This window comes from Apium graveolens, chromosome 5, assembly GCF_009905375.1.
Source record: "Apium graveolens cultivar Ventura chromosome 5, ASM990537v1, whole genome shotgun sequence".
In the NCBI taxonomy this organism is placed as follows: Eukaryota; Viridiplantae; Streptophyta; class Magnoliopsida; order Apiales; family Apiaceae; genus Apium; species Apium graveolens.
Window position 1 is genome coordinate 315,169,896 of NC_133651.1, and position 26,091 is coordinate 315,195,986.

Consider the following 26,091-nt stretch of genomic DNA (forward strand, 5'->3'; position numbering starts at 1 on the left):
CAATTATTATAAAAATGGCATCTAGCATTTGTATGAAAAATTGTTATAACTTTAGGTAATATACCTGACATCAACCTGGACCTCATACCCAGTTTTCTCTAAAATATTTATAGTAAATATATTTTGTGCTAATTAATTACATACGCAGTCGAACTCCCCGCGAGGATACAAGAATTCAACCGTAGCAACAAACACCTTCTTCGCTACGGTAAACTTTTCCTTCTTTCGAAAAAAAAAACTTTTCCTAAAAATGTGTTGGGTTGTTGTGGTACAAATATTCGTGGCATGTGATATGTCCACATCATTGTACACTTTATTTATCGCACCACAGTCTACAAAGTGCAAGCCTTAGCCTACAAACATCACATACTTTGGCTTGTGACTCTGTTCTTCACCACCCTTTCTTTCTTTGCTTAAAATATTCACATTCACATTTTGCTGCAATGCTAGTAATGGTGCCACCGACAGGCGGCATTGCGCCACCGGCTTCTAAACACTTGTTGACCGGACGGCGTCGCGTTGAGGTTGTATCCGTTGCAGACAGCAGCATTAGCTTTCCGTGGTTTATTCCGAAAGAAGTGGAGAAAGTTAAAGATATACATGCTCGGAAGATGGCCTCTAGAATGCAGAGACTGCCCGTTCAGGTGAACTTCTGGACCCTCTCTATACATTTATTTCGATAAGATTAGGACACGGAGATTAAGAAAATACGAAGAAAAAAATAGGCAGGTAAATATGATACAGTGAAATTAGTGAATAAAAGTACGTTATTTTAAATATTATTAACAAGGGTTAAGTATTGTTGGGGACGGAAAAATTGTTGGGACCGAGAGAGTAATATATATTTTCTAACTATTTTATAATACTATGCTTCGATATTTTTAACGGATTTATTAATTTAAACTAGTTAATATTTTCACGGGTTCGAGATTAAAAATAATTAAATTAGTATTTGAAGAAAGTTCAATTTCATAATCCGTGCTCAACATTGATCGAAATTATAATAATAATATGAAATATTAAATTAGTACTTGCAGAGAATTGAATTGACAGAGTTTTTTTATAAATAAATACTATTAAATTATGTAGTTAAAAAGAATTGACTTTGGGCGAAATTAAAGTTAAATTAAAGAAATAAATTTTATATATTTATGTGTTTGTATGGAATCGAATCCATATTTAATGTGACAATTAATTAAGGCGATGATCAAAATTTGGTATTTCTTTTTATCATAGGAACCTGACCGATGTGCGGGTAAACCCCACGAGCTCACAATAGCCTACATTAGCCAACAAAACACATAAACCAAGATAAAAGAAAATGAATTTGGTATTGTGTTTCTCCTAAATAGTGTTTTATAAAGAGTATATTAATAAGTCATGCTAAATGAATGTTAAGATTATACATAATCTCGAAACTGTTATTATTTTTTTGCTTTTGTGTGATCTTTTAATTATTAGAGCTGTGTTAAGATTTATACATAATCTCGAAACTACTATTATTTTTTGTTTTTTTGTGATCTTTTAATTATAAGAGTTAAATTAAAAGTGTGGGGGGGGGCTCTAAGCTGTACTTGTTGGACTAATGTGGACATTATTTAAAGAGCAAATCTGGTAGTAAGTTATTTTAATTGGATTCCTTTATCTTTATCTGTGAATAGAATAGTATCCATGTACTTGTTGTATGTGAATTCCAACAACTTTTTACAGTGTGCATTATTCTTAGTTTGCAATTAAATGTTGCAAGTTTAAATTTTTTACTTTTCTCAAGTCAAATTATAAATCCAGAGCTGTTTTTTATGTTTAGCAAAATAAATTGTGAAAAGATCAAACTGCCCTCCCTCGATGCACATCAACTTTACTAGGAAAAATCAATGTGAGGGTTATTTAGTCTTTTCACAGCTTTTTGCTCCGGAAGTTAAAAACAGCCCTGAATTTAACAATTCCCTGGCACAAGTCATTTAAACTCATTATTTCGATGATACCACATTCTATATGCATTACTCTGACACTGTTTGAATGCCCTGAGGCCCTGACCTGTGGAAATGTTTGCTCTTAATGTTAAGATTTTCAAACTCATAAATGGTATATTATGTTACAACACATTTTAGGAACAGTTTTGAATATAGATTTATCACAAAGACTGAATGAGATACTGTCTTTAGGAACATGTAGTTTCAATAATGCAGGACTGCACAACACCTAACATGTAAAGGTAAGGTTAAATAAGACTTTCAAGTTGTCTAATAATATAATTTTTCATCTATCTTGTAACTCTGATCCTAATCATGTTGTCACTTGTCATAATTCATTTACCAAAACATGTGCTTAAAACTATATCACATACATGCATTTTAAATTTTAAATTAAGGCGTATTTCAGAATTGTTTAGAAGAGGTCAAAAGACTTGTAGCGCATATCAGTTGACTTCAGTAGATGTTGCATTTCTGTTTTTTAACCTCAATTCTTTAGTTGTCTTCAACATTGCTACATTTTATTGTAATAGTTGTTGCTTTTATCTAAATCGTCTCTAACAAATAGTCCATCTCAATGTTGTAGCTTAGTGGCTTAAACAGGCCTATAATGAGTAGTTGTGTGAGGCCCTTGGTACATGCTAAGACAAATCCGCTGGTTCTTTTACATGGTTTTGACAGGTCAGGAATACATTTACACACATTCATATTGTTTTTTTGGTAATTAAGTGCACTTTGATCTTCTGAGATAAATAATTCTCAGTAGTATATTGGTTCTTTTTTCTCAGCTCCTGTTTAGAGTGGAGATACACCTTGCCGTTGCTTGAGGATGCTAATTTGGAAACATGGGCCGTCGACATTCTTGGTTGGGGTTTTTCTGATTTAGGTATGCTTTTTAAGTTTTTGTATTTAACATTGAATCATTATAAGTAATATCAGAAATGCTTTTAAATCTTATCATGTTTGATATGTACTTGTACGTATTAGAAAGTCGTCCAGCATGTACTGTGGATTCTAAGCGTGATCATCTTTATCAGGTACATAACTCTCCCCCTCATTAGGTAAGTCATTAAAACCTACATCACACTATTTAAAATGCCTTTTTGTGGAATGGCTAGTCGAATAGTACAGAATAATAGAATATGCATCCATTTCACAGGCCAAATTTACAAGTCATTGCATGGAAGATTTGGTTGATATGAATGCACACTACTTTGCAATTGTTTTTGGAATCTTGAAACACATCAGTATTTCCGTTTTGTAGTTTTGGAAATCCTACATCAAAAGGCCTATGATACTAGTTGGACCAAGCCTTGGAGCAGCTGTTGCAATTGACTTCGCAGTCAACCATCCTGAAGCTGTAAGTTACTATGACCCTGTTGTTAGATTTACCGCAGCATAATTTTTTATTAAAGTGTTTCTATCTTTCTTTCAGGTTGAAAAGCTGATTCTAATTGATGCAAGTGTTTATGCAGAAGGTACAGGAAACCTCGCGAAGTTGCCTAAGGCTGTAGCCTATGCCGGGGTGAGTATATTTCATTGTAACTTATCGGTATACTTGGCAGTCTTTCATAAATTATAGAATTACTCATACATTAATATCTCTTGGCAGGCTTATTTCTTGAAGAGTGTCCTGCTGCGGTTCTATGCAACTAATTTGACTTTCAACGGTATACCTTTTGATACCTGCTTAGATTGGGCTCACGTAAGTACCTACTTACTTGGAACATATAATTGAAAGACTACTTGTGTTTCTGTTCTTTATTGTTCTCATCAGGTTTCCACCTTGCTTTTAGTGCCACGTAATCATTTTCTTATTGTGTTACTAGATTGGACGTTTACATTGTCTGTTACCCTGGTGGGTGGATACGACAGTAGATTTTATAAACAGCGGGGGTTATAATATTCGCAAACTCATAAAACAGGTATGGATTTTTCCATGGCTATAGGATGCACCTCAGTTATGGATTTACTCTCTTTTCTTTTCATTTCCCCCTTCTCATTTTATCTAAACAAGTGCATTTTTATTTTGATTAGTGTTTGTTTTATTGTTATATTTATATAGTTTTATTGAATGATATGTATTCATTCAATAATAAATTTATAGTGTAAATTTATACTTAACAAATGAATTTTATGTTATGTTTTGTAGCCGACTAGCTTGAGTAGTCGAACCTTGAGCTTCTCTCTTAATAATATATTAATATAATGTTATATGATTAATTTGCCTAGAATCGGACACTTGTTTCTTTTGTTATGGGATCGAGTCTACAACTACAGACCAAATCAAGTCTCTTACAGTAATTGTAGGCTATAATGCAGTAGCATGTGATGCACAATCTATTGAATATTTCAGATAGCCATTTGTCTATTCTCACAGAGATCTCAATTGTAATTAAAATTGTTTATGTAGATGCTTGCTTTTTGGTATATCAAAAATTGCATAATTATCAGACACAAGTATAGAATTCTGACAACACAAGCACAACCGCAGACACATGTTTATATACACGATTCTAAACCCCGCCAGTTGGCACAACATGCGATCCTTGTAACTTATGACTCAAATCTGATTTTGAACATTCTCCCCTTCCATCTAATACGCAAACAGTTAAGTTATTTCTATTTTGCCTGAACCATGATGTATCCTTCTGCTGCTTGTGCTGTTCTTTTGGCTTGATTCCTCAAGTACTTCTGCACCCACTCTTTTCTTTGTTCTGGGCTTATCTATCACTCTTTCCCCGCTTGCACTTGTTGCTAGCATTGACTTGATTCAGGAGTCTCTTTTCGCTTGATTCCTGAAGTACTTTGCACCCCTCTCTTTTTTGTTCCAGGCTAACCTATCATTCTTTCCCTGCTTGCAGTTGTTGCTAGCTTTGACTTGATTCGGGAATTTCTTTTGGTTTCTAATGTAATGCTTAATGGTTGTCTGGACACGTTGTGTCATACTTAATACCTAGACTTCTATTTAGTTTCCTGATACGGCTGGTTGTTCTCTATATCTAGCACTTTAAGAGTGGGAGAATCTCGTGGTGCAGAAAACGTTGTGGTCAATCTATTCTGTTTTGTGTTTAAAATCCCCTTTGTTCTTAATATAGTGAAAAATATTTTTTCCTGGGCCCTTTTGAGGGACGCCTATTTGACTGAACCAATTTAATTCTTGTGTCTTCTAAGCACTATTGTTATGCACGTACTATAATAAATCAAACGAATTTTTCTTGTGCTGCCTCTCTGAATAGACTTCAATTGTAAAACTATCTCAAACCTCCGAAGTTCTGATTTTACTCGTGAAACTGTTTTTTGTGTTTCGTACCAGTCACTATCCAAAATATGTATCAAGCAAATTATTTTGTCCTGATAACCGTGCATAAGATGTAGAGAGTTTTTGCATTTGTACCTGTTACTTTCATATTTTCATAATCATTCATAGTACAAAGAATCTCTGATGCTTTTGGTGATAGCTACGTCTGTATGTGCACGTGCAGGTAAAGCATGAAACGCTTATCATTTGGGGAGAAGATGACCAAATTATAGACAACAAGCTTGCAGTAGTATGTACTTTCCCTAGTTGTGTATCCTAGTTGCAGTAGGAAAAAATGACATAAATAGCCAATCTTTGAAATTTTTTAATCAAAATAGTCATTCCGAAAAAAGTGGCCAATTTTAGCCGATTGAATACTCCCCTGTCAGTTGAGTATCCCAATTTGTATAAGATACTCCACTGGTAGTTGGGTATTTCATATATGGGATACTCCACTGATAGTTCGGTATCTCATATAAAGTGAATACTACACTGACAGTTGGGTATCTCATCGGCTAAAGTTGGCCAACTTTTCAGAAATTGGTCATTTTTGTTAATTTTGTGTAAAAATAGGCTAAATTTGTCCGTCACCCTAAGTTATGCATCAAGCTAAAAACCTTTTTAATGGTACATTTACTCATGCTACTTGACTCTGGTTATGCAGAGATTGCACTGTGATCTTGCAAACGCAGTACTGCGTCAAGTACCAGATTGCGGACATATCCCACATGTGGAAAAGCCCTATGAAGCCGCCAAGTTGATTATGGAGTTTGTTAAAGCTGAATGTCATGTACTCACTAGGTAATAGGATAATTTTGATGTCAGGTCATCTGATAGTCTCTGTTAATCTTTTTATAGAATCCCAAGCTAAGTAGGTTTTTGGTCTTTCAGTTTTACTGTTTTTGGGCTTTAGGTCAATGTATAGCCAGCCATGTTCTGAATAAATGTGACCTGGTTTTGTTGTACAGCCTTCTTCAACATGTTTTTCTACTTTGTTTCTTGGCGCTTTTTCTGCAGGACGGTACGGGTGAAAGACAAATTTAGCCAATTTTTAGATAAAATTAACAAAAATGACCAATTTGTAAAAAGTTGGCCAACTTTAGGCCGATGAGATATCCAATTATCAATCAGTGAAGTATTCACTTTATATGAGATGCGCAACTGTCAGGTGGGGTATCTCATATATGAAATACCTAACTACATATATGAAATACCTAACTACCGATGGAGTATCTTACAAATTGGGATACCCAATTGACAGTAGAGTATTTAATCGGCTTAAATTGGCCATTTTTTTCAGAATGACTATTTTTGTTAATTTTTTTAAAAAATCAGCTATTTTTGTCATTTTTCTATCTTTACCTGGTTTTCTTTTGTTTGAAATGTACAGTCTCCTGTAATGATATCCAGTGCCTGTTGAAACTTACACTTGGTAGTGTATGCCCAGCCGAAGAAGTGAGCCAAATAATCAAGGAAGACGATGGCTAAAGATCACTCGTTTTTTTCTCAAAAATACGGCTCTAAACCATCTTGTTAGAATATACAGAGGTTTTAGAAGAACGGGTAACTTAAGACACCTTCTCAAGTGATAAAATCGATATATGTCCATAATATTATAAATTTAAAACTCCGGCCACCAAACTGCTATAACGGGTAAAGGTCAACTCCATTACCGTTTTGGAATCAATAAGTAAGGATAAATAAATAGAAAGATGACAATTACTAAATTGATAAAAAGATTAAAAGATACATAACCTTTTGGAATCAGTAATAATAAATAAAATAAATAAATAAATAAATAAATAAATAGGGGACCAAATAGAAAGTAAGAATCTGAATATGTCAATGATAAAATCAATGTTATCTTATAATACGGCAACATGCTTATATTAGTAACCAGTACGGCATCTTTAAGTTGGCCATGGCAATTGGCAACCAATATAATGCCTAGGAACTATCACTGTTTTCTTGTTCTTGTTTGGTATATGGCCTGAAATATGTGCGGAAAAGTCAAACGACAAATAAAGAATAGACGGAATAATGTTCAACATATACAGAAGTAGATTTTATAAACATTTCCACTCTCTTCCTCTATAAAGATGGTATCCATCCATTCAATAAACACTGACACATTAAGAAACTTGAAACATGGTGAAATTTCGAAGTTTTGTTGATGTTGCTTTGGCTGTTGCACTAATGGTGGTACTATTACTTGTCAAGACTAGTAGCTTGAAAACTAATGATGCTAATACTAATATTAGTAGAGCATGTTTTCCGGAGGGTTTTACATTTGGAACTTCCTCTGCAGCTTACCAGGTTAGCTCATTTTCGATGATTCTGTTCTCTGTTAAGTTATTGGTTCTTCTAAAACGTAATTTCAAGGGTCGGATATATGTTAAGTTTGTAACTTGCAGCATTAATGATTGATGAATGTGTTTTCAGTATGAAGGAGCAGTGAAGGAGGGTGGAAGGGGACTATCCATCTGGGACACATTTGCACATACATTTGGTAAATTTTTCCGAGATCTATGAAACTTTGCTCATACAAATGCGATGTTCAATGATTTGAACTTGAAGTGACAATGATGGTAACAACACTGCAGGAAAGATAACCGATGGAAGTACTGGTGATGTAGCTGTGAACCAGTATCATCTGTACAACGTAAGCCCGTGTACTCTAATTGTTTTCAGTAGAACTGAACACATTTTTAACTACCAGGCACAATATGTTATATTTACTTTAACACTGATGTGCCTGTAATAGGAAGATATTAAACTTATGAAATATATGGGAATGGATGCTTATCGGTTTTCCATCTCGTGGTCTAGGATTTTTCCCAGTAAGCATCTTCAACCTCTTCTCATGTGCTAAAAAACATGTTTTGAATTTTTAAAATACGAAAGTCTAAAGCATTTCCCATGGGAGTTCTTCGGTAAATTTTCTTATTCAGTGCTTCTCTCTTTCAGATGGAACTGGGAAAATCAATCAAGCTGGAGTTGATCATTATAATCATTTCATTGATGCTTTGTTAGCCAATGGTACTCGGAACATCACATGTCAATCATAGTCAAATTAAGCTCCTCTGATTAAAATTCACCGACAAATTCTGGTATTTTTTCCTAGGAATTGAACCATATGTTACCCTTTACCATTGGGATCTTCCTCAAGCCCTGGAAGACAAATACCAAGGTTGGCTCAGCTCCCAAATAATGTAAGTAAAATATATTCTTAAGCGTTGTTTTGAAGTAAGCATGAAATCATATTACAATTTTCCAGGTGTGGTAAAATCAGAAGATAATTGTTTTTTTGCAGTAATGACTTCGCGACATATGCTGAGACCTGCTTCCAGGAATTTGGTGACAGGGTGAAGCACTGGATAACTTTCAATGAGCCCCATATTTTTTCCATAACAGGCTATGATTTAGGATTCCTGGCACCAGGAAGATGCTCCCTTTTTAACCAATCGCGCTGCAAGGAAGGAAATTCTGCAACTGAGCCTTACATTGTTGGTCACCACATTCTACTTGCTCATGGAACCGCCACAAATATTTATAGGAAAATGTACAAGGTACATATGACTGATTACAGTTTTTTACTGCTGTGATAAGTTGATTCTGCTTGACATATATTTTTGCACTTAAATTCATGACAGTCTTCTGCATGTATGTGAATATTCTTGACCTCTTTAGTTATCTTTTCTAACAGCAAGAACAAAATGGAATAGTGGGAATAGCATTTGATACTTCTTGGTATGAACCAATAACAAACTCTACAGAGGACATAGAAGCTGCAGGACGAGCAATGGAGTTTAACTTGGGTTGGTAAGAATTTTCACCTGTAATTTTCTAGTTTCAAGGCAACCAGGGAACAGGTGATTTAGAGTGCATAGGCTAAGTTGTTGTAAATTTTTAAATACTAAACTTATCCTCATGCTTAAGTGCTTTGCTAAAATTAGCACAAATCAATGATTTTACATGCATTGAATCATTATCCCCTCAGTTTCGTTGTTCATTACAACTTAACCTGCACGAGTGCAGGTTTGTCGATCCCTTGATGTTTGGTGACTATCCAAGCTCAATGAGAAGTAGAGTAGGAAGTCGATTACCAAAATTTGGTGAAGCTGAATCCACTCTTCTCAAGGGCAGCCTTGATTTTGTGGGCATAAATCACTACACAACAATGTATGCCGCGAATGGTTCTGCAGAAACCAACGACTCAATGGCAGACAATGGTGCCATTACTCAGCGTATGTTATTTATGTGTAGCACTTTTACATTGACATCCTATTATTCATAGACTCTTCTATCATCTTTTATTGTTATACTTGGTAGTACATAACAAGTACACAAGCCATATCATTTTTTTTCATCATTATCTTAACTCATTGATATTCTATATTCTTTTCCAGCATTCAAAGACGGAAAACCTATTGGTGATCGGGTAACTGATCTATCATCATTACAGAAATAACTTATAAAGACTACGATACAGTTTCCAATTTGTGTAATGAAATATTCAGCTTCGTTGTTTTGAAATGCAGGCCAATTCGATATGGTTGTACATAGTACCTCGGGGAATGAGAAGTCTTCTGAATTATGTGAAGACGAGATATGGGAATCCCTTAGTCATAATAACTGAAAATGGTAAAACTGGTTACTCAATAAAACTCTGCAGAACAAGATTGGATTTGGAAAAAAAAAACCAATCTTTAATTTTCTTCCCCTTTTCTAAATGTTCATGCTAGGTATGGATGATGCAAATAACTCATCTATTCCAATTAAGGATGCGCTGAAGGATGAGAAAAGGATCAAATACCATAACGATTACTTGACAAACGTGCTTGCAGCTATCACGTAAGCCAATTCACTGCCTAGTAGACATGTTAAATCTGCTAATGTCATTAGTAAATGAAGATACTTAAAAAATCTGACTAAGCCTTGAAATTTACAGGGAAGATGGATGTAATGTGAAAGGATACTTCGCTTGGTCTCTCTTGGATAACTTTGAATGGACATCTGGATTCAGTACAAGGTTCGGTCTGTATTACGTTGATTACCATGACAAGCTGAGAAGATATGCAAAGGACTCAGCTTATTGGTTTAAGAGATTCTTGGCTCCAAATTAGTTTAACTAAGCTTAAAGCAATCGTAAAATCAAACATTAAAGATTCTAAAAATATCTTTTCCAGAACTTTGCAATACTACTGTGCATCTGTGGCTTTGCATTAAGTTCCCTTTAGAACTTAACAAAACAAGTCTGACATGATTCTTGATTTATTATTTGACGAAATGAACTAAAGGGTTATATTGATAAAAATGTTGGTAAAAAAAATATATTGTTGCAAATTACTCACATGCCTTCCTAGTAGTTTATATGTATTGATAATGAGATATAAACAGCATGAACCAGATGGAAATAAACCAAAACTTTTCGATGATTTGGTTCCTTCTTTAACTTATCAGGAAAAAAGATAAATGAGTATTAATCCTGCTTTTTCAGAAGATCTTCGATTACATAACAATAAGAAACTAAAAGTTTTTCTCATGATTCATCAGCTAAATTAAAATAGGGAAAGGTGCAAATTTCAACAAAAAATTTTGCAACAACTTCTAAGAATCGAAAAACCAGCATCTAGTAACTATCTCCTGCAATAGAAATTCAATTTACATTATTGCTCTGCGAAATGTTGGCCTTTTAGGCTAGATTATCGTCTCAGGTTTTGGTTTCCCATCTATCGACCAAGTGTGAGATATCCATATGGCTTATAGGAAAACCATGACCAAAGATTTATTTTTCTGCAGAGATAGTGCTCTGATTCCTAAGACTATGTACTCTGCTGAAACTTAACAGGCACTTAAAAGATGAACAGATCCTCTAATCGGATAGAATGACCCAAAGTTGCATAGGAAACTAACAGCGTAGCTAGTAAGTCCTGCGTTGGAACCAATTGTAATCAGGTAAGAAAATGTTCTGGGGATCCCCTGTGGCTGCTAGTACAATATCCTGCAACAACGGAAAGCAAAAGTTTAGGAGCTGAGCGAAGGACCTTAGGGTCTGCACAAGCACATATAGAAGATCCTAAGATCATTATTAAGTTTGTAAATTAGTGAATGACACGAGGAAATGAGAACAGTTTGGTGCAGAACTTCTTGACAGCAAACAAAACTAAAAGCCCATCGAACAAAGAATATTAGGGAGTGAACCATAACGAAAGGACTAATACTGGAAACTCATTGTTGTTAGATAACACGTAAATGGAAACAAGAAAGAAGCGCTCTGCACTACTGCTGTCTAGTTCTACGAAGATGTAGGTGAAGCTCATTACGTAACAGAATCATATTACTTGTATGTTAGAAACATAGAAAGTTTACCTGCTTGCTGAAGAAATACTCTTATTAAGAATGTGCCAGCTCATAACACAATATACCAAGGCCTTATAAGTACTATTGTTCTGCATGTACTGTTATTAATCAAACGGATTTTTACTGTTTTTGGTCTTTAGGTCAATGTATAGCCATGTTCTGAATAAATGTGACCTGGTTTTAATGTACAGCCTTCTTCGACATGTTATTATACCTGGTATTCTTTGTGATTCTTTCTGCAGAAGGACATGTCTATTTATTTTTGCCTGGTTTTCTTTGGCTTTAAATGTACAGTCTCCTGTAATCAAATCTAAAGCCTATTGAAACTTACACTTAGTACTGTATGCCCAGCAGAGGAAGCTAGCCATAGAATTAGAGAAAAAGGTGGCAAATGACCACTTTTCTGATTAAAAAAAACCATCATAGGGTGAAGTTCAGCTATCATTTTGCAATTTGCTCTATAAAATAAGAATATTAGATTCTGTTTCAGAATTCTCGATTATAATCACCTGGTACTAAATTTAGATAGATAAATGACAACTAAATTTATAAAAAAAGATAAATAAGTTTTTCCAATGACAAACTGAAAAGAGAGGTTCAGAAGCCAGAACATACATCAATAATGAACTAGTTAAATAAATAAATAGAGGACAAAATCGAAAGCAAGAATCTGAATATGTCACTAATAAAATCGATGTTTATAACTTATAATATCGCAACATGCCTGTAACAATAACTGGTACAGCACGTGAAGTTGGCCGTGACAATTGCCAACCACATACTGCCAATGCCATAAGACAATGCCTAGGAACTATCCAGGATATATTGTTCTGTTTTCTTGTTCTTGTTTGGAACAAGGTTAGATACTTCACAGGATCTATGAAAGTAGTATAAATTCTGTCGGAACATTACCTGATTTTTTGTTGTTTGTTTTTACGTTTTAGATTGCGTACATCCTGCCTTACTCAGTTACTCTTACTACTCTTACTCTTACTTGAAATATGGTGAAATTTAGAAACTGTGTTGATATTGGTTTGGTTGTACTAATGGTGATACTATTACTTGTCAAGACTAGTAGCTTGAAAACTAATGATGCTGATACTAATATTAGTAGAGCTAGTTTTCCAAAGGGTTTTACATTTGGAACTGCCTCTGCAGCTTACCAGGTTAGCTCATTCTTTTTCATTTTCTATGATTTCTATTCTACGTTAAGTTATCAGTTCTGCTAAAACGTACTATTTCAACTTAACATCAATGTTGCTTTTCGCCTGGACTAATTGTATGGGCAGAATATATGATAGGCTGATGTTCTGGAGACGGTTTCTATGGAGTGTAAAAGAGTAAAATTAGAATTTTCATGCATAGCTTTTTCTGGATATTCTATGTAATATTTATTCTTTAGTAACCATATTATTCATATGTGGCTGGATTTTTTGAAGTTGAATTTGATTGAATACTATGGTATAAATTTATATTAGTGCCAAAAATTTAAAAGCAAACCAGTTGTGATCTTTAGTTTCAAACTTGCTCTCATTCTGCATTATTCTCTCAGTTCAAGTCACAAAAAGAAGTAGTTTACACCACTAATATATTTACTAGATTAAAAATTGGAGACAAGATTCGGAAGAGATCTTATTATCAGCATCTTACAAAATTGAATAAGTTCTGCATATATGCTCGAAAATGAGAGAAAACTATAATCTTGGTGCTGCTATAAATTAATCATGGCTTAAGTTTTACTAGAGAGTTATAAGCAATTTAAATGGATGGTTAGTTCAAATTTCAAAGTCTGAAGTCTGATTGCAATGGTTATGATTTTAATTCACGGAACAGTAATTATAACTTGTGATATTGATGATTTTAAGGAGCCTACCTTATTTTCCAACTTTTTTGATGCTTGTATTTTCAGTATGAAGGGGCAGTGAAGGAGGGTGGAAGGGGACTAACCATCTGGGACACATTTGCACATTCATTTGGTAAACTTTATATGAAATCTACAAAATTTTGTTAACACAAATGTGATGTTCAGTGACTCTAATTTGAACTGACAATGATGATAACAATGCTGTCGCAGGAAAGATAAGTGATGGAAGTACTGGTGATGTAGCTGTGAACCAGTATCATCTGTACAATGTAAGCCTGTGTACTCTAATTGTTTTCAGTAGATTGGAACAATTTAAACTACCAGGAACGCTATGTTACATATACGTTAACACCGATGTGCTTGCAGTAGGAAGATATTAAACTTATGAAAGATATGGGAATGGATGCTTATAGGTTTTCGATCTCTTGGTCTAGGATTTTTCCCAGTAAGCTATCTTTAGCCAAGTGCTTAAAAACATGTTTTTAATTATTGAATTGCAAAAATCTAAAGCATTTCCCATGGGGGTTCTCTGGTAAGTTTTGTTAATCAGTGCTTCTCTGTATCAGATGGAACTGGAAAAATCAGTCAAGCTGGAGTTGATCATTATAATCATTTCATCAATGCTTTAGTAGCCAGTGGTACTCCAAATGTCACATGTCAATTATAGTCCAATTAAGCTCTTCTAGTTAACATTCACCGACAAATTCCAGTATTATTGTTTTCTAGGAATTGAACCATATGTTACCCTTTACCATTGGGATCTTCCTCAAGCCCTGGAAGACAAATATCAAGGATGGCTCAGCTCCCAAATAATGTAAGTAAATTATATTTTACAGCATATTTTGTTTGTGCATTAAGTATGAACAGACGTATTTACAACTTGCCTGGTGTGTTAAAATCAGAAGATAATGGCTTTTGCAGTAACGACTTTGCCACGTATGCTGAGACCTGCTTCCAGGAATTTGGTGACAGGGTGAAGCACTGGATGACATTCAATGAGCCCCATACTTTTGCCATTCAAGGCTATGATTTAGGGCTTGAGGCACCGGGAAGATGCTCCATTCTTAGCCATTTGTACTGCAAGGACGGAAATTCTGCAACTGAGCCTTACATTGTAGGTCACAATGTTCTACTTGCTCATGGAACTGCCACAGATATTTATAGAAAAATGTACAAGGTAAATATGACTGATTACAGTTTTTTGCTGCAGTGGTAAGTTCATTCTGCTTGACATAATATATAGTGCAATGTTTTTGCTCTCTTTCGTGACAGTCTTCTGCATGTATGCGGATACTCTTATCCTCTATAGTTATCTTGTCTAACAGCAAAAACAAAATGGAATAGTGGGACTAGCATTTGATACTTTTTGGTATGAACCTACAACAAACTCTACAGCAGACATAGAAGCTGCAGGACGAGCAATGGAGTTTAACTTGGGGTGGTAAGAATTTTCACTTGTCCTTGTCTAGTTTCAAGGCAACCAGGGGACATCTGGTAGTGAAGTATTCCTACACAAGTGCAGGTTTCTCGATCCATTGATGTTTGGTGATTATCCGAGCTCAATGAGAAGTAGAGTAGGAAGTCGATTACCAAAATTTTCTGAAGCTGAATCCACTCTTCTTAAGGGCAGTCTTGATTTTGTGGGCATAAATCACTACACAACATGGTATGCCATGAACAGCTCTGTGGAAAGCTTTCTCAATGATTCAATTGCAGACATTGGTGCCCTCACTCTGCGTATGTTATTTACTTGTAACACTTCAACATTGACATTTTTTCAATCACAAACACTTCTATCATATTTTCATCATTATCATGTATATCTCTTCTTTAACTCAATGTTGTGCTATATTGTTTCCCAGCATTCAAAGACGGAAGACCTATTGGTGATCGGGTAACTAATCTATCATCATAACAGCAATAACTCATAAAGACTATGGTACAGTCCACATTTGTGAATTGAGAAATTAGCTTTTGTGTTCATTATCTTGCAATGCAGGCCAATTCAATATGGTTGTACATAGTACCTCAGGGAATGAGAAGTGTTTTAAACTATGTAAAGACGAGATATGGAAATCCCTTGGTCATGATAACTGAAAATGGTAAAAGTGAATGCTCAATAGAACTCTGCAGAACAAGATTAGATCTGAAGAAACCAATCTCATCTTCAAAATTCTTCCTTTTTTCTACATGTTCCTGTTAGGTATGGATGATGCAAATAGCCCATTTACTTCCATTAAGGACGCGTTGAAGGATGAGAAAAGGATCAAATACCATAACGATTACTTGACAAACGTGCTTGCAGCCATCAAGTAAGCCATTTCAATGCCTACACATGTTACTGCTTACTAGACATGTTGAATCTGCTAATGTTGTTGGTGAATGAAGATACTTAAAGAATTTCACTATGACCTGAAATTTACAGTGAAGACGGATGCAACGTGAAAGGATACTTTGCTTGGTCTCTCTTGGATAACTGGGAATGGGCAGCTGGATTCAGTTCAAGGTTTGGTCTGTATTACGTTGATTACCATGACAAGCTCAGAAGATACGCGAAGGACTCAGTTTATTGGTTCAAGAGATTCTTGGCTCCAAATTAGTTTAACAAAGCTCAAAACAATCGTAAATCAAACATTACAGATTCTAAAAACATCTTTTCAGGAACTCTGCAATATTATAGTGCATCTTTGGCTTTACGTCGTTAAAAACTGATATGAAATGTCATCTGCTTTAAAACATTCCCTTTAAATAAGATGAATCCTGCTCTTTAAACAAGATTTATTTTTCTGCGGAGAGAGTACTCTGATTCTTAAAACTGTGCACTCTGCTAAAAGTTAACAGGTACTTAAAAGATGAACAGGTCCTCTAATCGAATAGAATGACCCAAAGCTACAACGTGCAAGGCAAAAATAGGACTAATGGCGTAACCAGTAAGTCCTGCGTTGGAACCAATTGTAATCAGGTAAGAAAATGTTCTGGGGATCCCCTGTGGCTGCTAGTACGATATCCTGCAACAGCGGAAATCAGAAGTTTATCAGCTGAGTCAAGGACCTTATGATCAAATGCACATCTTGCAGTATTATCTATTAAAAGTCCATGATAGTTTTGGGATTACTTTGTCCTCTATAAAACGCTTTGCAACGCGTTTGACAGTGCTTGAATCCACTGCATCGATCCTGGCAAATAATTCTGCAAATGGAATTCTTCTCCCATATGTAATTAGCTGCACATAACAAGCCACTTTATGAAGAAACTGCCTTCCAAAGATAAAACGAGGTCTGATTCTTCATCTGGCACTCTTTTTTACCGCGAGCCAACAGATTAGTCCATCGTTATCTATGCTTGAAAATCTGAAACAAGAACAAACCTGACGGCCAATGTCTTCAGCAGTTCCACTGGTACCATCAACGTGGAGAAGCAACGATGATTTCAGCTGTAAAGCAGCGATATTAGTAACAATGCACATACTCCTCAACCAAAATACGCAAATTTTCAGTTACTAATGACAAGTGACAACTGTTCATGAAATTTTGCTTGTACTTTTGTAAAAGAAAGCCATTGAAGCAGTTTACCTGATTAGCTGCGCGAACAACATCATCATCTGAGACTTTGTAACATAATTTTGCCATCGCGTGCATGATTGAATAAGCCAAGTCCTCACAGTTTGATGGCTGGAAAAAAGAGAGTAACATGTGAGCAAATGCATTCAAAATCTGTAACATTCTTTTACTAAAATCAGCAAATCAGTGATATTGAACAACATTACGTGCTTCTCGAATCATCTCACCTCTGCAGCAGCATAGACGCCAAATAATCCAGTATCTTTATAGTTGTTATTGAAAGCCATCATGCTTTCAGCTATTTCATCAATAGCTATCCTTTCTACAAGGTGTGAACTGTTCAGAGTCACCGAAATTGCAGTATAGTACCAATCAGATATACTTGCACATTTAATGGTCTAAAATCAACCTGATACTAGCAAGAGACTATGATGATCTGCAGGGCTGGCCCTGAGATTCACGGGGCCTTAGTCAAATCAGTTTACTGGGGCCCTAACATACGTATAGCATGCAATTTCATAAATATTTACTTAATGGAATTGGAAATTTAGGGGCCCTTAAGTATAGGGGGCCCTAGGCACAAGTCTTGTTCGCCTATAGTCAGGGCCACCCCTGATGATCTGAAATATCTACATTCATGGATTTATCGGTTATAATGTGAAGAACTGAAGAACGTTTAAGCGAGAAAAAACACAGACCCGACGTGCTTTCCTCCTCCTGCATTTTTGTTATATGACCCCAGCATGCTCTGCATTACCATAAGAGCAATAGAATCCGGATCTGTCCATGATGCCCCCTCAACAGCAACCGCAAATCGAATGAGAGGATCATCAAGATTGTGAATCCGAATCTGATATTGTATCAAAACAATTCTCATTAGATTAGTATTAATAATTAGACAATATGCTACTTGTCTGATGTGCAGAAACAAGAACTGAAAACTTAGACAGTGCTAAAACCTCGGAACCAGTAAATCCTGAAGGCTCCTTAGCAACCAACTGACAAGTGGTATCAGCATTAGTTGAGAGCTTAGTGAACAGTTGTTTTACTTGCTCAACAACTTCTTCATGCTTAACAGCTCCTGATGCAGATATAACCTGACAATGTAGCAAAAAATACAACAGAACTAAATGAGTTTTATTTGCAGAATGGATAATTCTTCTCGGGATTTCTAACGAATGTAGTCAGTACCATTCTGTGAGGAGCATAGTGGTCTGAAATGTACTTCTGAAGATCTGCCTTTGTAATTTTCTTAATGTTGTCAACAGGGCCAAGAACAGGTCTACCTAATGGACTATACTGGAAAGCAGTAGCATGCAATTGGTCGAAAATCACTTCTTCCGGGCTCTTCTCCACCTGCAGTAAGTACATTATGTATGAAATTCCAAGCAACAATGTACATTATATGATCAGTGAAATGAATACAAACATCTCTAGTCCTACATGATAAAATTTTCAACCGTAAATATATTGTTGAAGAGTATAAGATCGTGTTGGGGACACCTTAAGGTTTTAGAGTGATCCGGGCTCTTCTCCTCCTACATGAGTACATTATATATGAAATTCCAAGCAACAATGTACATTATATGATCAGTGATATGAATTCAAACATCTCTAGGCCTACTTGATAAAATTTTCAATCAATTAACAAAATGTTGTTCTTGTTACTCTTGGTATAAACACTAGTAAATATCATAGTAACAACAAAAAAATTACAATTGCAAATATATTGTTGAAGAGTATAAGATCATGTTCAGGACACCGAAGGACAAAATCTCAATTGCAATATATTGTTGAAAAGTATAAGATCCTGTTCGGGACACCTTAAGAACAAAAACTCAATTATAAATATATTGTTGAAGAGTATAAGCTCGTGTCAGGGACACCTTAAGGTTTTAGAGTGACTGGTTACTTAACAAATAGAGCAGCAGATACAAGATCACTAGTACAAACCTCATCCAATTCGCGTAGAATAACTTTACGTTCATGATCAATGTGGCCTTCATCAAACACAGAGTTCTGCAGAACATCAGCAAGAATCTGAACAGCTCTAGCAACATCCTTCCCCATAACTCTAGTAAAATAAGTAGTTTGTTCTCGAGTAGTATACGCATTCAAGTGTCCTCCCATGTTCTCAATCTCTTCTTCTAATTTCCTAACACTCCTATTCATAGTCCCTTTGAAAATCATGTGTTCCAAGAAATGTGCCACGCCATTAGACTCATCCGTCTCGTACCGACTCCCTGCATCGATCCAAACACCAACCGTGGCAGTAGCCATTGCAAGATTACTCTCCGTAGCCACTCGAATACCATTAGGCAGAGTAGTGATCTTGGTGTCAGGAAAAGACAATGCAGAAGTGTGATCAGCTCGGGAAGGGATAGGAGAGTTGTGCTGCAGGAACCTTGATAAATTTGCTCTCGAGATTATAATTTATTCATTCATCAAATCAATATTTAAATACATCAAAATTGACTTGAAGCTCAGATATACCAAGTAACGCAACATCCCAGAATATACAATATATAAACGGTTTTTACAGGCACATGATAAGCGAGGTAACTTAAAATTTTAGTGCATCTTTATTGGTTCATTTTTTATAATAGTGGTGGACTCTGCATTCACATCAACTTCATCTGTTTCCGCACTTATTCTCTACTCGTGAACACACAATAAAAAAACCGATATATAAATATATGAATATATAATATATAAATATCTTTTGAAGCAATTAGCAAAAATAAAATCAATATCTTTCGAAGCAATTAGCAAAAATAAAATCTTTTGAAGAGTCACACTCAGGCGAGAGAACAGTGAGAACAGTATTGTTCTGCAGCATAACAATGCACCATTCAGAAAGTGAAAAACATGCGGAACAATAGTTTTGCACTTTTAAGCAGTTGTTCTCACTGTTCTCACGTAAAAAATGTTATCACATGAATCATGCCCTATCTTTTAACGATTAAACAAACCTGGAGTCGGGTTTATCGAGACGAGCGAGTTTCGACTTGACTTGTTCCGCGAGACGGTCGTAGACCATGTAGTCTGGGGGAGGTGGGGAGGGGAGAGGTTTGTTGTCAAGAGGGAGGAGGGTGGAAAAGGAGAGGTGGTGGGAGAAGGGACGAGTGCATTTGACAGAGCGGTGCGACAGAGAGCGGTGCGAGAGAGTGAGGAGATGGCGTAATGCCATTGTAATGCAGGGGGATGGAGAGAGTGGAGTGTGGTGAGAATGAGAACGAGAACAAGAACAAGAACAAGAACACAAGAACAGAGCAAGAATGAAATCAGGAAGTTGATGGTTTCTCGGAGAGGTGGTTAGTTGATAATGGTTGTCATTTCCACACGTGTTGGTGTTACTGCATGCAACTTTAAAATGTTTTTCTATGCGACATAATGCAAAAGATTAATATAAAAATTCTCGTGCAAAATGACATCTATAATATAACCTCTGAATTCGAAAAATGAATAGACTCGCTGAATAAATAATTTTTTCTAGTGTCAACATAGAGACGATGTATTATTAATTTTGATAAATAAATAATCTCGTTAAATGAATAAAATTTTCCGATCACCAGCGTAGTCAGTTATCGAGGTTTGACCGTAATTGCACCTGTGCGGGTAAGTAATGTGCTTTAATAAAATGCCTGGAAAAAAAATATAAAATTGTTATGGATAAAAAACTAATATATATAATTGCTGTATTTACTACTAAGATTCGGGAGCTCAAGGCCTTTAATGGCTGCTCTCGTGTTTCGTGGCTCGATCTGCCTTTACGAGATGCCTACGTATCTCTGTGAATTAGAGAATCAAGCCAAAAAACGTAGTTCTGATTTGTGGGGTGAGGCCCCTTATATAGATGTTGGGAGTCCTTGAATTGGACTTGGTATAGGAGACTTGGTGGGCAAGTATCATAACGACTTTGGAGTCCTAGATAGTAGGGAACTGATTCCTTATCCTTTTAGGTCCCCTTGAGGCTTATCTATAAGGATTTATATCCTTATCAGGACTCTTCTCAACAGCTGATTTTTCCCTTATTAATTAATTACGAAATTAATTAATAATCAGGGCTTTTGGGCCTTTTTATTCCACCAGACCTGATTCGGTCCATCAGGCTTAACCTTTCTGGTCTGAATATCATATATCTTCTTATCGGGTCCAGCAGCCCATTATCAGGATTTATTTATCCCTATCATTTGCCCCCCAACTTTTGGGAAACATTGATTAGGTTTCGCAGAAGTTAAGTCTATTCATTCCCTTACAGGGTTTCGTTCTTGCGTAAAGTGTGGAGCGACCTACACGTTTACAACGAATTTTCCTTTTATTTAGGAATTATTTTGATTTCCAGGAATTTTTCCCTTATTTCCGGGATTTTTCCCTTAATTTCTGGATTTTTCCCCTATTTCTGAAAATATGACACTTTTCAGAAAATATTTAAGGAATTTCCGTATTTTTCTGGATTTTTTCCCTACTTTCTGGGATCTATCCTTTAATTTTCTGGATTTATTCCTTATTTCTGATAATATTAACATTTTTCAGAAATTATTTAAGGAATTTCCTTATTTTTCTGGATTTTTTCCCTAATTTCTGGGATTTATCCCTAAATTTCTGGCTTAAAATGGATCAGAATGCATGCAAAATCGACCAGGATGCAGCCAAAATCGATCAGGATGCATCCAAATCGATCAGGATGCAACCAAATCGATCAGGATTCCTGATCGATTTAGCTCAGGATCTTACACTCTGGTCGACGAAATTCCTGATCGATTTCGATCAGGATTCCTGATCGAATTAGCTCAGGATCTTATACTCTGGTCGACGAAATTCCTGATCGATTTCGATCAGGACTCTGATCGAATTAAGTGACTTTTGACCAGTCTGATCGAATAGCATATCGATCAGAACTTTCTTCTATGTCGATCAGGACTCTGATCGATCTTAGCGTTTTTCTTCCTTCTTGCTCGAATGAGGAATCGGTCAGGATCTTTTCCGGATCGATCAGGACTCTGATCGAACTTATGGGATTTCTTCCCTTCTGTTCGAATGAGTTATCGATCAGGATCCTTTTTGCGTCGATCAGGACTCTGATCGATCTTAGGGGATTTCTACCCTCCTGTTCGAATGAGATATCGATCAGGATTCCTGTTTTTGCGTCGATCAGGACTCTGATTGGTCCAGTTTAAAATTCTGGTCGATTTTTGACCATTCACTTTCCATAGGAGCTTCTAGATTATTCCTGATATTTCTAGTAGATGGGCTTTTAGGTTGGGCCTGGCTAAATGGGCCTAGAAACGCCTCGTATTCCGAGCTTTTCGCCTATATAAGTGTAGTGTGAAGTGAGAATCCTCACTTCACTTCTCATTTCTCATTTCTCATTTTCTCCCATAAACTTCTCTAGAGTTCTCCCTTTGAGTAGGCGATTTCCGGCGAGCTCACAGCCACCGTAGCTCCACCGTTTTTCAAGCATTTCTGGGTTTCAAGCTTTTAAACGAAGCACATCAATGGCGGATCGCGAATTGGCTCGTTTGCAGAAGATGAATGTCTCTAAAAGAGGTACAAACATTCAAATTCAATCTCCATATACTTCCCTCATTGATATGATCAACTCGAGAGGTGATGAATATCCTTCTCTATCTGAGTTAGATTCATATAATCATGGTAACACTTTTCATGAGTTAGATGGTAGAATAGAGTTCATGAACACCCTGTACAGACTTTCACCCCACCTTAGGATTACTCCAGCCGCCCCTGGGGATAGGACTTGTAATTGGGAGGGGGATACCCTGTTCATTTATCGAGGAGCCCTGACCGCAGGTCTTAGGTTCCCATTCCACGAATTTATTCCTCGTTTATTAGCCGATGTACAAGTCAACCCTTGTCAACTCCCTCCCAACGCCTGGAGGAACATTATCTATTTTATGGTCCTTTGTCTTAGGAATAGCTTCCCTCTTTCCGTAGCTGTCTTTAGGAAAGTTTTTCAATTCTATAATAGTTCTATGAGTCAGCCGGGATGGGTTTTAATTCGCCAACGGCCCAAAATTCCCCATATCTTTGATAGTAATTCTATAGTCGAGAACAACCCTAAATGGAGGGATGAGTTTGTGAGGCTGACCTGGGCTGGGGGTGATTGGGCCACACTCTTTCGTAGGCCCTTTTGTAAAGTGTCAGATGGGAGCCCAGGTACCATCAGATTATCTGATGAGGAGGAGCTGGCCTATCAGGCCTTAATTTCAGATGATGGGAAAACAGACACCTGGACCCTTTTAGAGGAGTTTTCCTTGAAGAAAGCCGGTCTCTCTCAGGCCAGTGATAAGGGTAAATTTATAACTGGATAATCTATTTTTCTTTACTTGTAACCTTTTATATTCTGCAATTTAATATCCTTTCTACTTTTTCTTTCAGCTTGTGAGGCTATTAACAACGTTAATAGGCCCAAGGAGGGGGAATCTGGCCGCCAGAAGAGGGCCAAGTTAAGCAGGGACCCCAGGAGCAAATCTGATGGTCCTTCTTTCCTTAAGCCCCACGTCCCGGTGGTCGAGCTGGGGGACGATGTGGATCCTCCGCTTAAGGCACACTCCTTCAGGCCTAACTGGGGCTTTAGGAGGAGCGATACGGTGGTTGGATCCACCAAACATGCCAAGGATTGGTCGTACCACTCCATCACTCCCCACGATTTCACTGACATTGTTACGGGGAGTGATATCGAGACTATTGAGCTTCTGGGTTCTCAAGCCCAAGCTGCGGTAATTTTCTTTTTCCTTCTCTTCCTTTTGTGAATTTCAGCTTTTCTTGTACCCCAATGAATCTGTGCTAACTCGTACATACCTCTTTGCAGAGTAACACCTATTTCCAGGCGGCCCTCCATCAGGCTAGATCCTGGAAGGGTAATTCTGATGATTTTGAGAAGGAGATGAAGAAGTGGGAGGAAAGAGCCAAGGTCCTGGAGAGGAAGTTGGACACGAAGAAGGAGGAGCTGGATAAGGCTCATTCCGAGCTGGTGAAACTTAGGAGTGATAAGGAAACGCTCATTGATGACTACATGGGTTCTGACAAGTTTAAGAACCTCATGGAGATTCATGATGAGGGTCTTTATTCCCTTCAGTTCACTCAGGGATGGGATGCGGCCGTGAAGGCGGTTTCTGAGAAGTACCCGGGCTTAGTCAACCCTAAGGACTTTATAAGTCCTGAGCAGGCTGAGTCGGAGGACAGCCTTGATGCCCTCTTCAACTCCTCCCAGCCAGATGATCGCATCTTGGATCCTAACACTACTTCTCCTCCTGCTTCTCCTGCGAAGGATGCCGAAGGTGCTGACAAGGAGAAAGAGAATGAAGGCTCCCGCATGGAGGAGTAGTTTTTCACTTTGTAATTTCATCCCTAATTTATGCCTGAACTTTTGTTTGTACCAGAATTTATTACCCTTCGGGGCTATTTATATGCTATTCTCCTTATTCGCATCTTTTTTATCTTTCCGATACTTTAATGTGCATTCAAACTTGAACTAATTAGCCACGCAAGTGCTATCACAACTCAAACATCCATAGGTTGAAATAATTTCGATTTCTTCAGTTTGAAGTCTGGTTTTTCAAAACCTTACATAGCATGGGTTCGACCCTAATCAATAATAACTAGACAATGTAAATTTTACTGGAATATAAAATCCTATGCAAGCAAAGCTTCCAGGTGCTTTTAAACCTACTTGTCACAATGACAAGTGAGAATCGTACTTCGCCTATCTTACACGTAGTAAACCTTCAGGTTTTGTGCGTGCCAGGTCCTCGGGACTTCAAAACCATCTATAGTCTCGAGCTTGTAGGTTCCTCTACCTTGAACACTCTTGACTCTGTACGGCCCTTCCCAATTTGGGGCAAGCTTCCCTTTTTGTCCTACACCAGATGCTTCTATCTTCCTCAAGACTAGATCGCCTTGTTTAAAAAACCTTTCTTTAACCCTTAAGTTATAGTAGAATGAAGCTTTTTTCTGATATTCTACTATCTTTGCATGTGCTTTATCTCGCACTTCATCAATTAAATCCAGGGCTAATCTCTGCCCTTCCTCATTTTCTTTCTCATCGAAAGCCTGAATCCTTGGAGAGGAATGTGATATCTCCACGGGAACTACTGCTTCCGCCCCATATGCCAACATGAAAGGAGTTGCATCTGTCGTAACTCTACAAGTAGTCCTATAGGCCCATAATATGGGAAGTATCTCATCCACCCAATTATTTCTCGACTTTTCGATCCTCTTCTTTAGTCCATCCAGGATTATCCGATTTGCTACCTCCGCTTGCCCATTGGCTTGCGGGTGAGCCACAGAGGTGAACCGTAACTCAATTTCATTTTCTTCGCAATACTTCTTGAATTCCTCGTTGTTGAATTGTGTTCCATTGTCAGTGACGAGGATACGGGGAATTCCATATCGGCACATAATGTTTTCCCACAGGAATTGTGCAACTTGCTTAGTTGTGATCTTGGCCAAAGGTTTGGCTTCGATCCACTTGGTGAAATAATCAATGGCTACAATCAGAAACTTCCTTTGTGCCGTGGCCATAGGAAAAGGCCCTAGAATATCCATCCCCCACATTGCAAAGGGAATAGGCGAGTTGATAGAGGTCAGCATCTCGGGGGGTTGTCTAACAACTGGTGCATGCTTCTGACAGCGATCACACTTCTTCACATATTCTTTGGCATCAGCCATCATTTCTGGCCAATAAAAGCCTAAACGGGTTATCTTATGAGCTAAGGCTCTGCCCCCCAAGTGTTGTCCACAAATACCTTCATGCACTTCCTCAAGAGCCAAGCGTGCCTCATCGGGCCTGAGACGCCTTAAGTAAGGAACCACGAAAGATCTTTTATATAGAATCCCATCTATCAAAGAGTACCTTAGTGCTCGAACAGTTAACTTTCGTGCCTCAGCTGCATCGCTTGGCAACCATCCAGTTTGAATGTGAGCCTTAATGGGATCGATCCATGACGTTCCCAGGCCTATGGGAGCCACAAGCTTAACATCTATGCTTCGCGTCTTTAAAACACGGAA

At 37.1% G+C, this 26,091-nt stretch overlaps 4 protein-coding genes across 4 annotated transcripts; 3 read left to right on the forward strand and 1 right to left on the reverse strand.

The window, feature by feature from the left end:
* Positions 1 to 352: 352 nt before the first annotated feature.
* On the forward strand, positions 353 to 6,271 carry LOC141659487 (alpha/beta hydrolase domain-containing protein VTE7-like). Its single transcript, XM_074466380.1, has 10 exons — positions 353 to 644; positions 2,560 to 2,654; positions 2,762 to 2,859; positions 2,961 to 3,010; positions 3,238 to 3,333; positions 3,409 to 3,498; positions 3,586 to 3,678; positions 3,803 to 3,898; positions 5,459 to 5,524; positions 5,939 to 6,271. Exons 1-10 carry the CDS (start codon positions 444 to 446, stop codon positions 6,077 to 6,079), a joined length of 1,026 nt encoding a protein of 341 aa, XP_074322481.1. The 5' UTR covers positions 353 to 443; the 3' UTR covers positions 6,080 to 6,271.
* Positions 6,272 to 6,791: 520 nt separating this feature from the next.
* Positions 6,792 to 10,615, forward strand: LOC141659485 (beta-glucosidase 6-like). The gene is made up of 13 exons (XM_074466378.1): positions 6,792 to 7,590; positions 7,717 to 7,783; positions 7,878 to 7,936; positions 8,039 to 8,114; positions 8,242 to 8,313; positions 8,399 to 8,486; positions 8,588 to 8,843; positions 8,981 to 9,096; positions 9,313 to 9,521; positions 9,684 to 9,715; positions 9,816 to 9,918; positions 10,020 to 10,128; positions 10,226 to 10,615. The coding sequence occupies exons 1-13, from the start codon at positions 7,423 to 7,425 to the stop codon at positions 10,398 to 10,400; spliced, it is 1,530 nt and encodes a 509-aa protein (XP_074322479.1). The 5' UTR covers positions 6,792 to 7,422; the 3' UTR covers positions 10,401 to 10,615.
* Positions 10,616 to 12,918: 2,303 nt separating this feature from the next.
* Positions 12,919 to 16,101, forward strand: LOC141659486 (beta-glucosidase 40-like). Its single transcript, XM_074466379.1, has 12 exons — positions 12,919 to 13,613; positions 13,712 to 13,770; positions 13,868 to 13,946; positions 14,068 to 14,139; positions 14,228 to 14,315; positions 14,423 to 14,678; positions 14,827 to 14,942; positions 15,024 to 15,238; positions 15,364 to 15,395; positions 15,501 to 15,603; positions 15,705 to 15,813; positions 15,927 to 16,101. Exons 3-12 carry the CDS (start codon positions 13,886 to 13,888, stop codon positions 16,099 to 16,101), a joined length of 1,227 nt encoding a protein of 408 aa, XP_074322480.1. The 5' UTR covers positions 12,919 to 13,613; positions 13,712 to 13,770; positions 13,868 to 13,885.
* A 126-nt stretch (positions 16,102 to 16,227) lies between these two features.
* Positions 16,228 to 20,309, reverse strand: LOC141659484 (putative mitochondrial-processing peptidase subunit beta, mitochondrial). Its single transcript, XM_074466377.1, has 10 exons — positions 20,034 to 20,309; positions 19,015 to 19,465; positions 18,253 to 18,417; positions 18,021 to 18,158; positions 17,760 to 17,911; positions 17,289 to 17,397; positions 17,074 to 17,172; positions 16,869 to 16,934; positions 16,617 to 16,724; positions 16,228 to 16,509 (listed from the first exon to the last, which is right to left on the reverse strand). The coding sequence occupies exons 1-10, from the start codon at positions 20,249 to 20,251 to the stop codon at positions 16,417 to 16,419; spliced, it is 1,599 nt and encodes a 532-aa protein (XP_074322478.1). The 5' UTR covers positions 20,252 to 20,309; the 3' UTR covers positions 16,228 to 16,416.
* Positions 20,310 to 26,091: the final 5,782 nt, after the last annotated feature.

What these genes read in the sequence shown, in the direction of transcription:
- LOC141659487 (XM_074466380.1), top strand. Translation starts at nt 444, where the DNA reads ATGCTAGTAATGGTGCCACCGACAGGCGGCATTGCGCCACCGGCTTCT. An exon ending in AGCGTGATCATCTTTATCAG is followed by an intron (nt 3,011 to 3,237) that starts GTACATAACTCT and finishes TCCGTTTTGTAG; the next exon opens with TTTTGGAAATCCTACATCAA. An exon ending in AGGCTGTAGCCTATGCCGGG is followed by an intron (nt 3,499 to 3,585) that starts GTGAGTATATTT and finishes ATCTCTTGGCAG; the next exon opens with GCTTATTTCTTGAAGAGTGT.
- LOC141659485 (XM_074466378.1), top strand. Translation starts at nt 7,423, where the DNA reads ATGGTGAAATTTCGAAGTTTTGTTGATGTTGCTTTGGCTGTTGCACTA. An exon ending in ACCAGTATCATCTGTACAAC is followed by an intron (nt 7,937 to 8,038) that starts GTAAGCCCGTGT and finishes TGCCTGTAATAG; the next exon opens with GAAGATATTAAACTTATGAA. An exon ending in ATGGAGTTTAACTTGGGTTG is followed by an intron (nt 9,097 to 9,312) that starts GTAAGAATTTTC and finishes GCACGAGTGCAG; the next exon opens with GTTTGTCGATCCCTTGATGT.
- LOC141659486 (XM_074466379.1), top strand. Translation starts at nt 13,886, where the DNA reads ATGAAAGATATGGGAATGGATGCTTATAGGTTTTCGATCTCTTGGTCT. An exon ending in TTGGTCTAGGATTTTTCCCA is followed by an intron (nt 13,947 to 14,067) that starts GTAAGCTATCTT and finishes TCTCTGTATCAG; the next exon opens with ATGGAACTGGAAAAATCAGT. An exon ending in TGGCTCAGCTCCCAAATAAT is followed by an intron (nt 14,316 to 14,422) that starts GTAAGTAAATTA and finishes TGGCTTTTGCAG; the next exon opens with TAACGACTTTGCCACGTATG.
- LOC141659484 (XM_074466377.1), bottom strand. Translation starts at nt 20,251, where the DNA reads ATGGCATTACGCCATCTCCTCACTCTCTCGCACCGCTCTCTGTCGCAC. An exon ending in GCGTCTATGCTGCTGCAGAG is followed by an intron (nt 17,173 to 17,288) that starts GTGAGATGATTC and finishes TCTTTTTTCCAG; the next exon opens with CCATCAAACTGTGAGGACTT. An exon ending in CTGAAGACATTGGCCGTCAG is followed by an intron (nt 16,725 to 16,868) that starts GTTTGTTCTTGT and finishes TGTTATGTGCAG; the next exon opens with CTAATTACATATGGGAGAAG.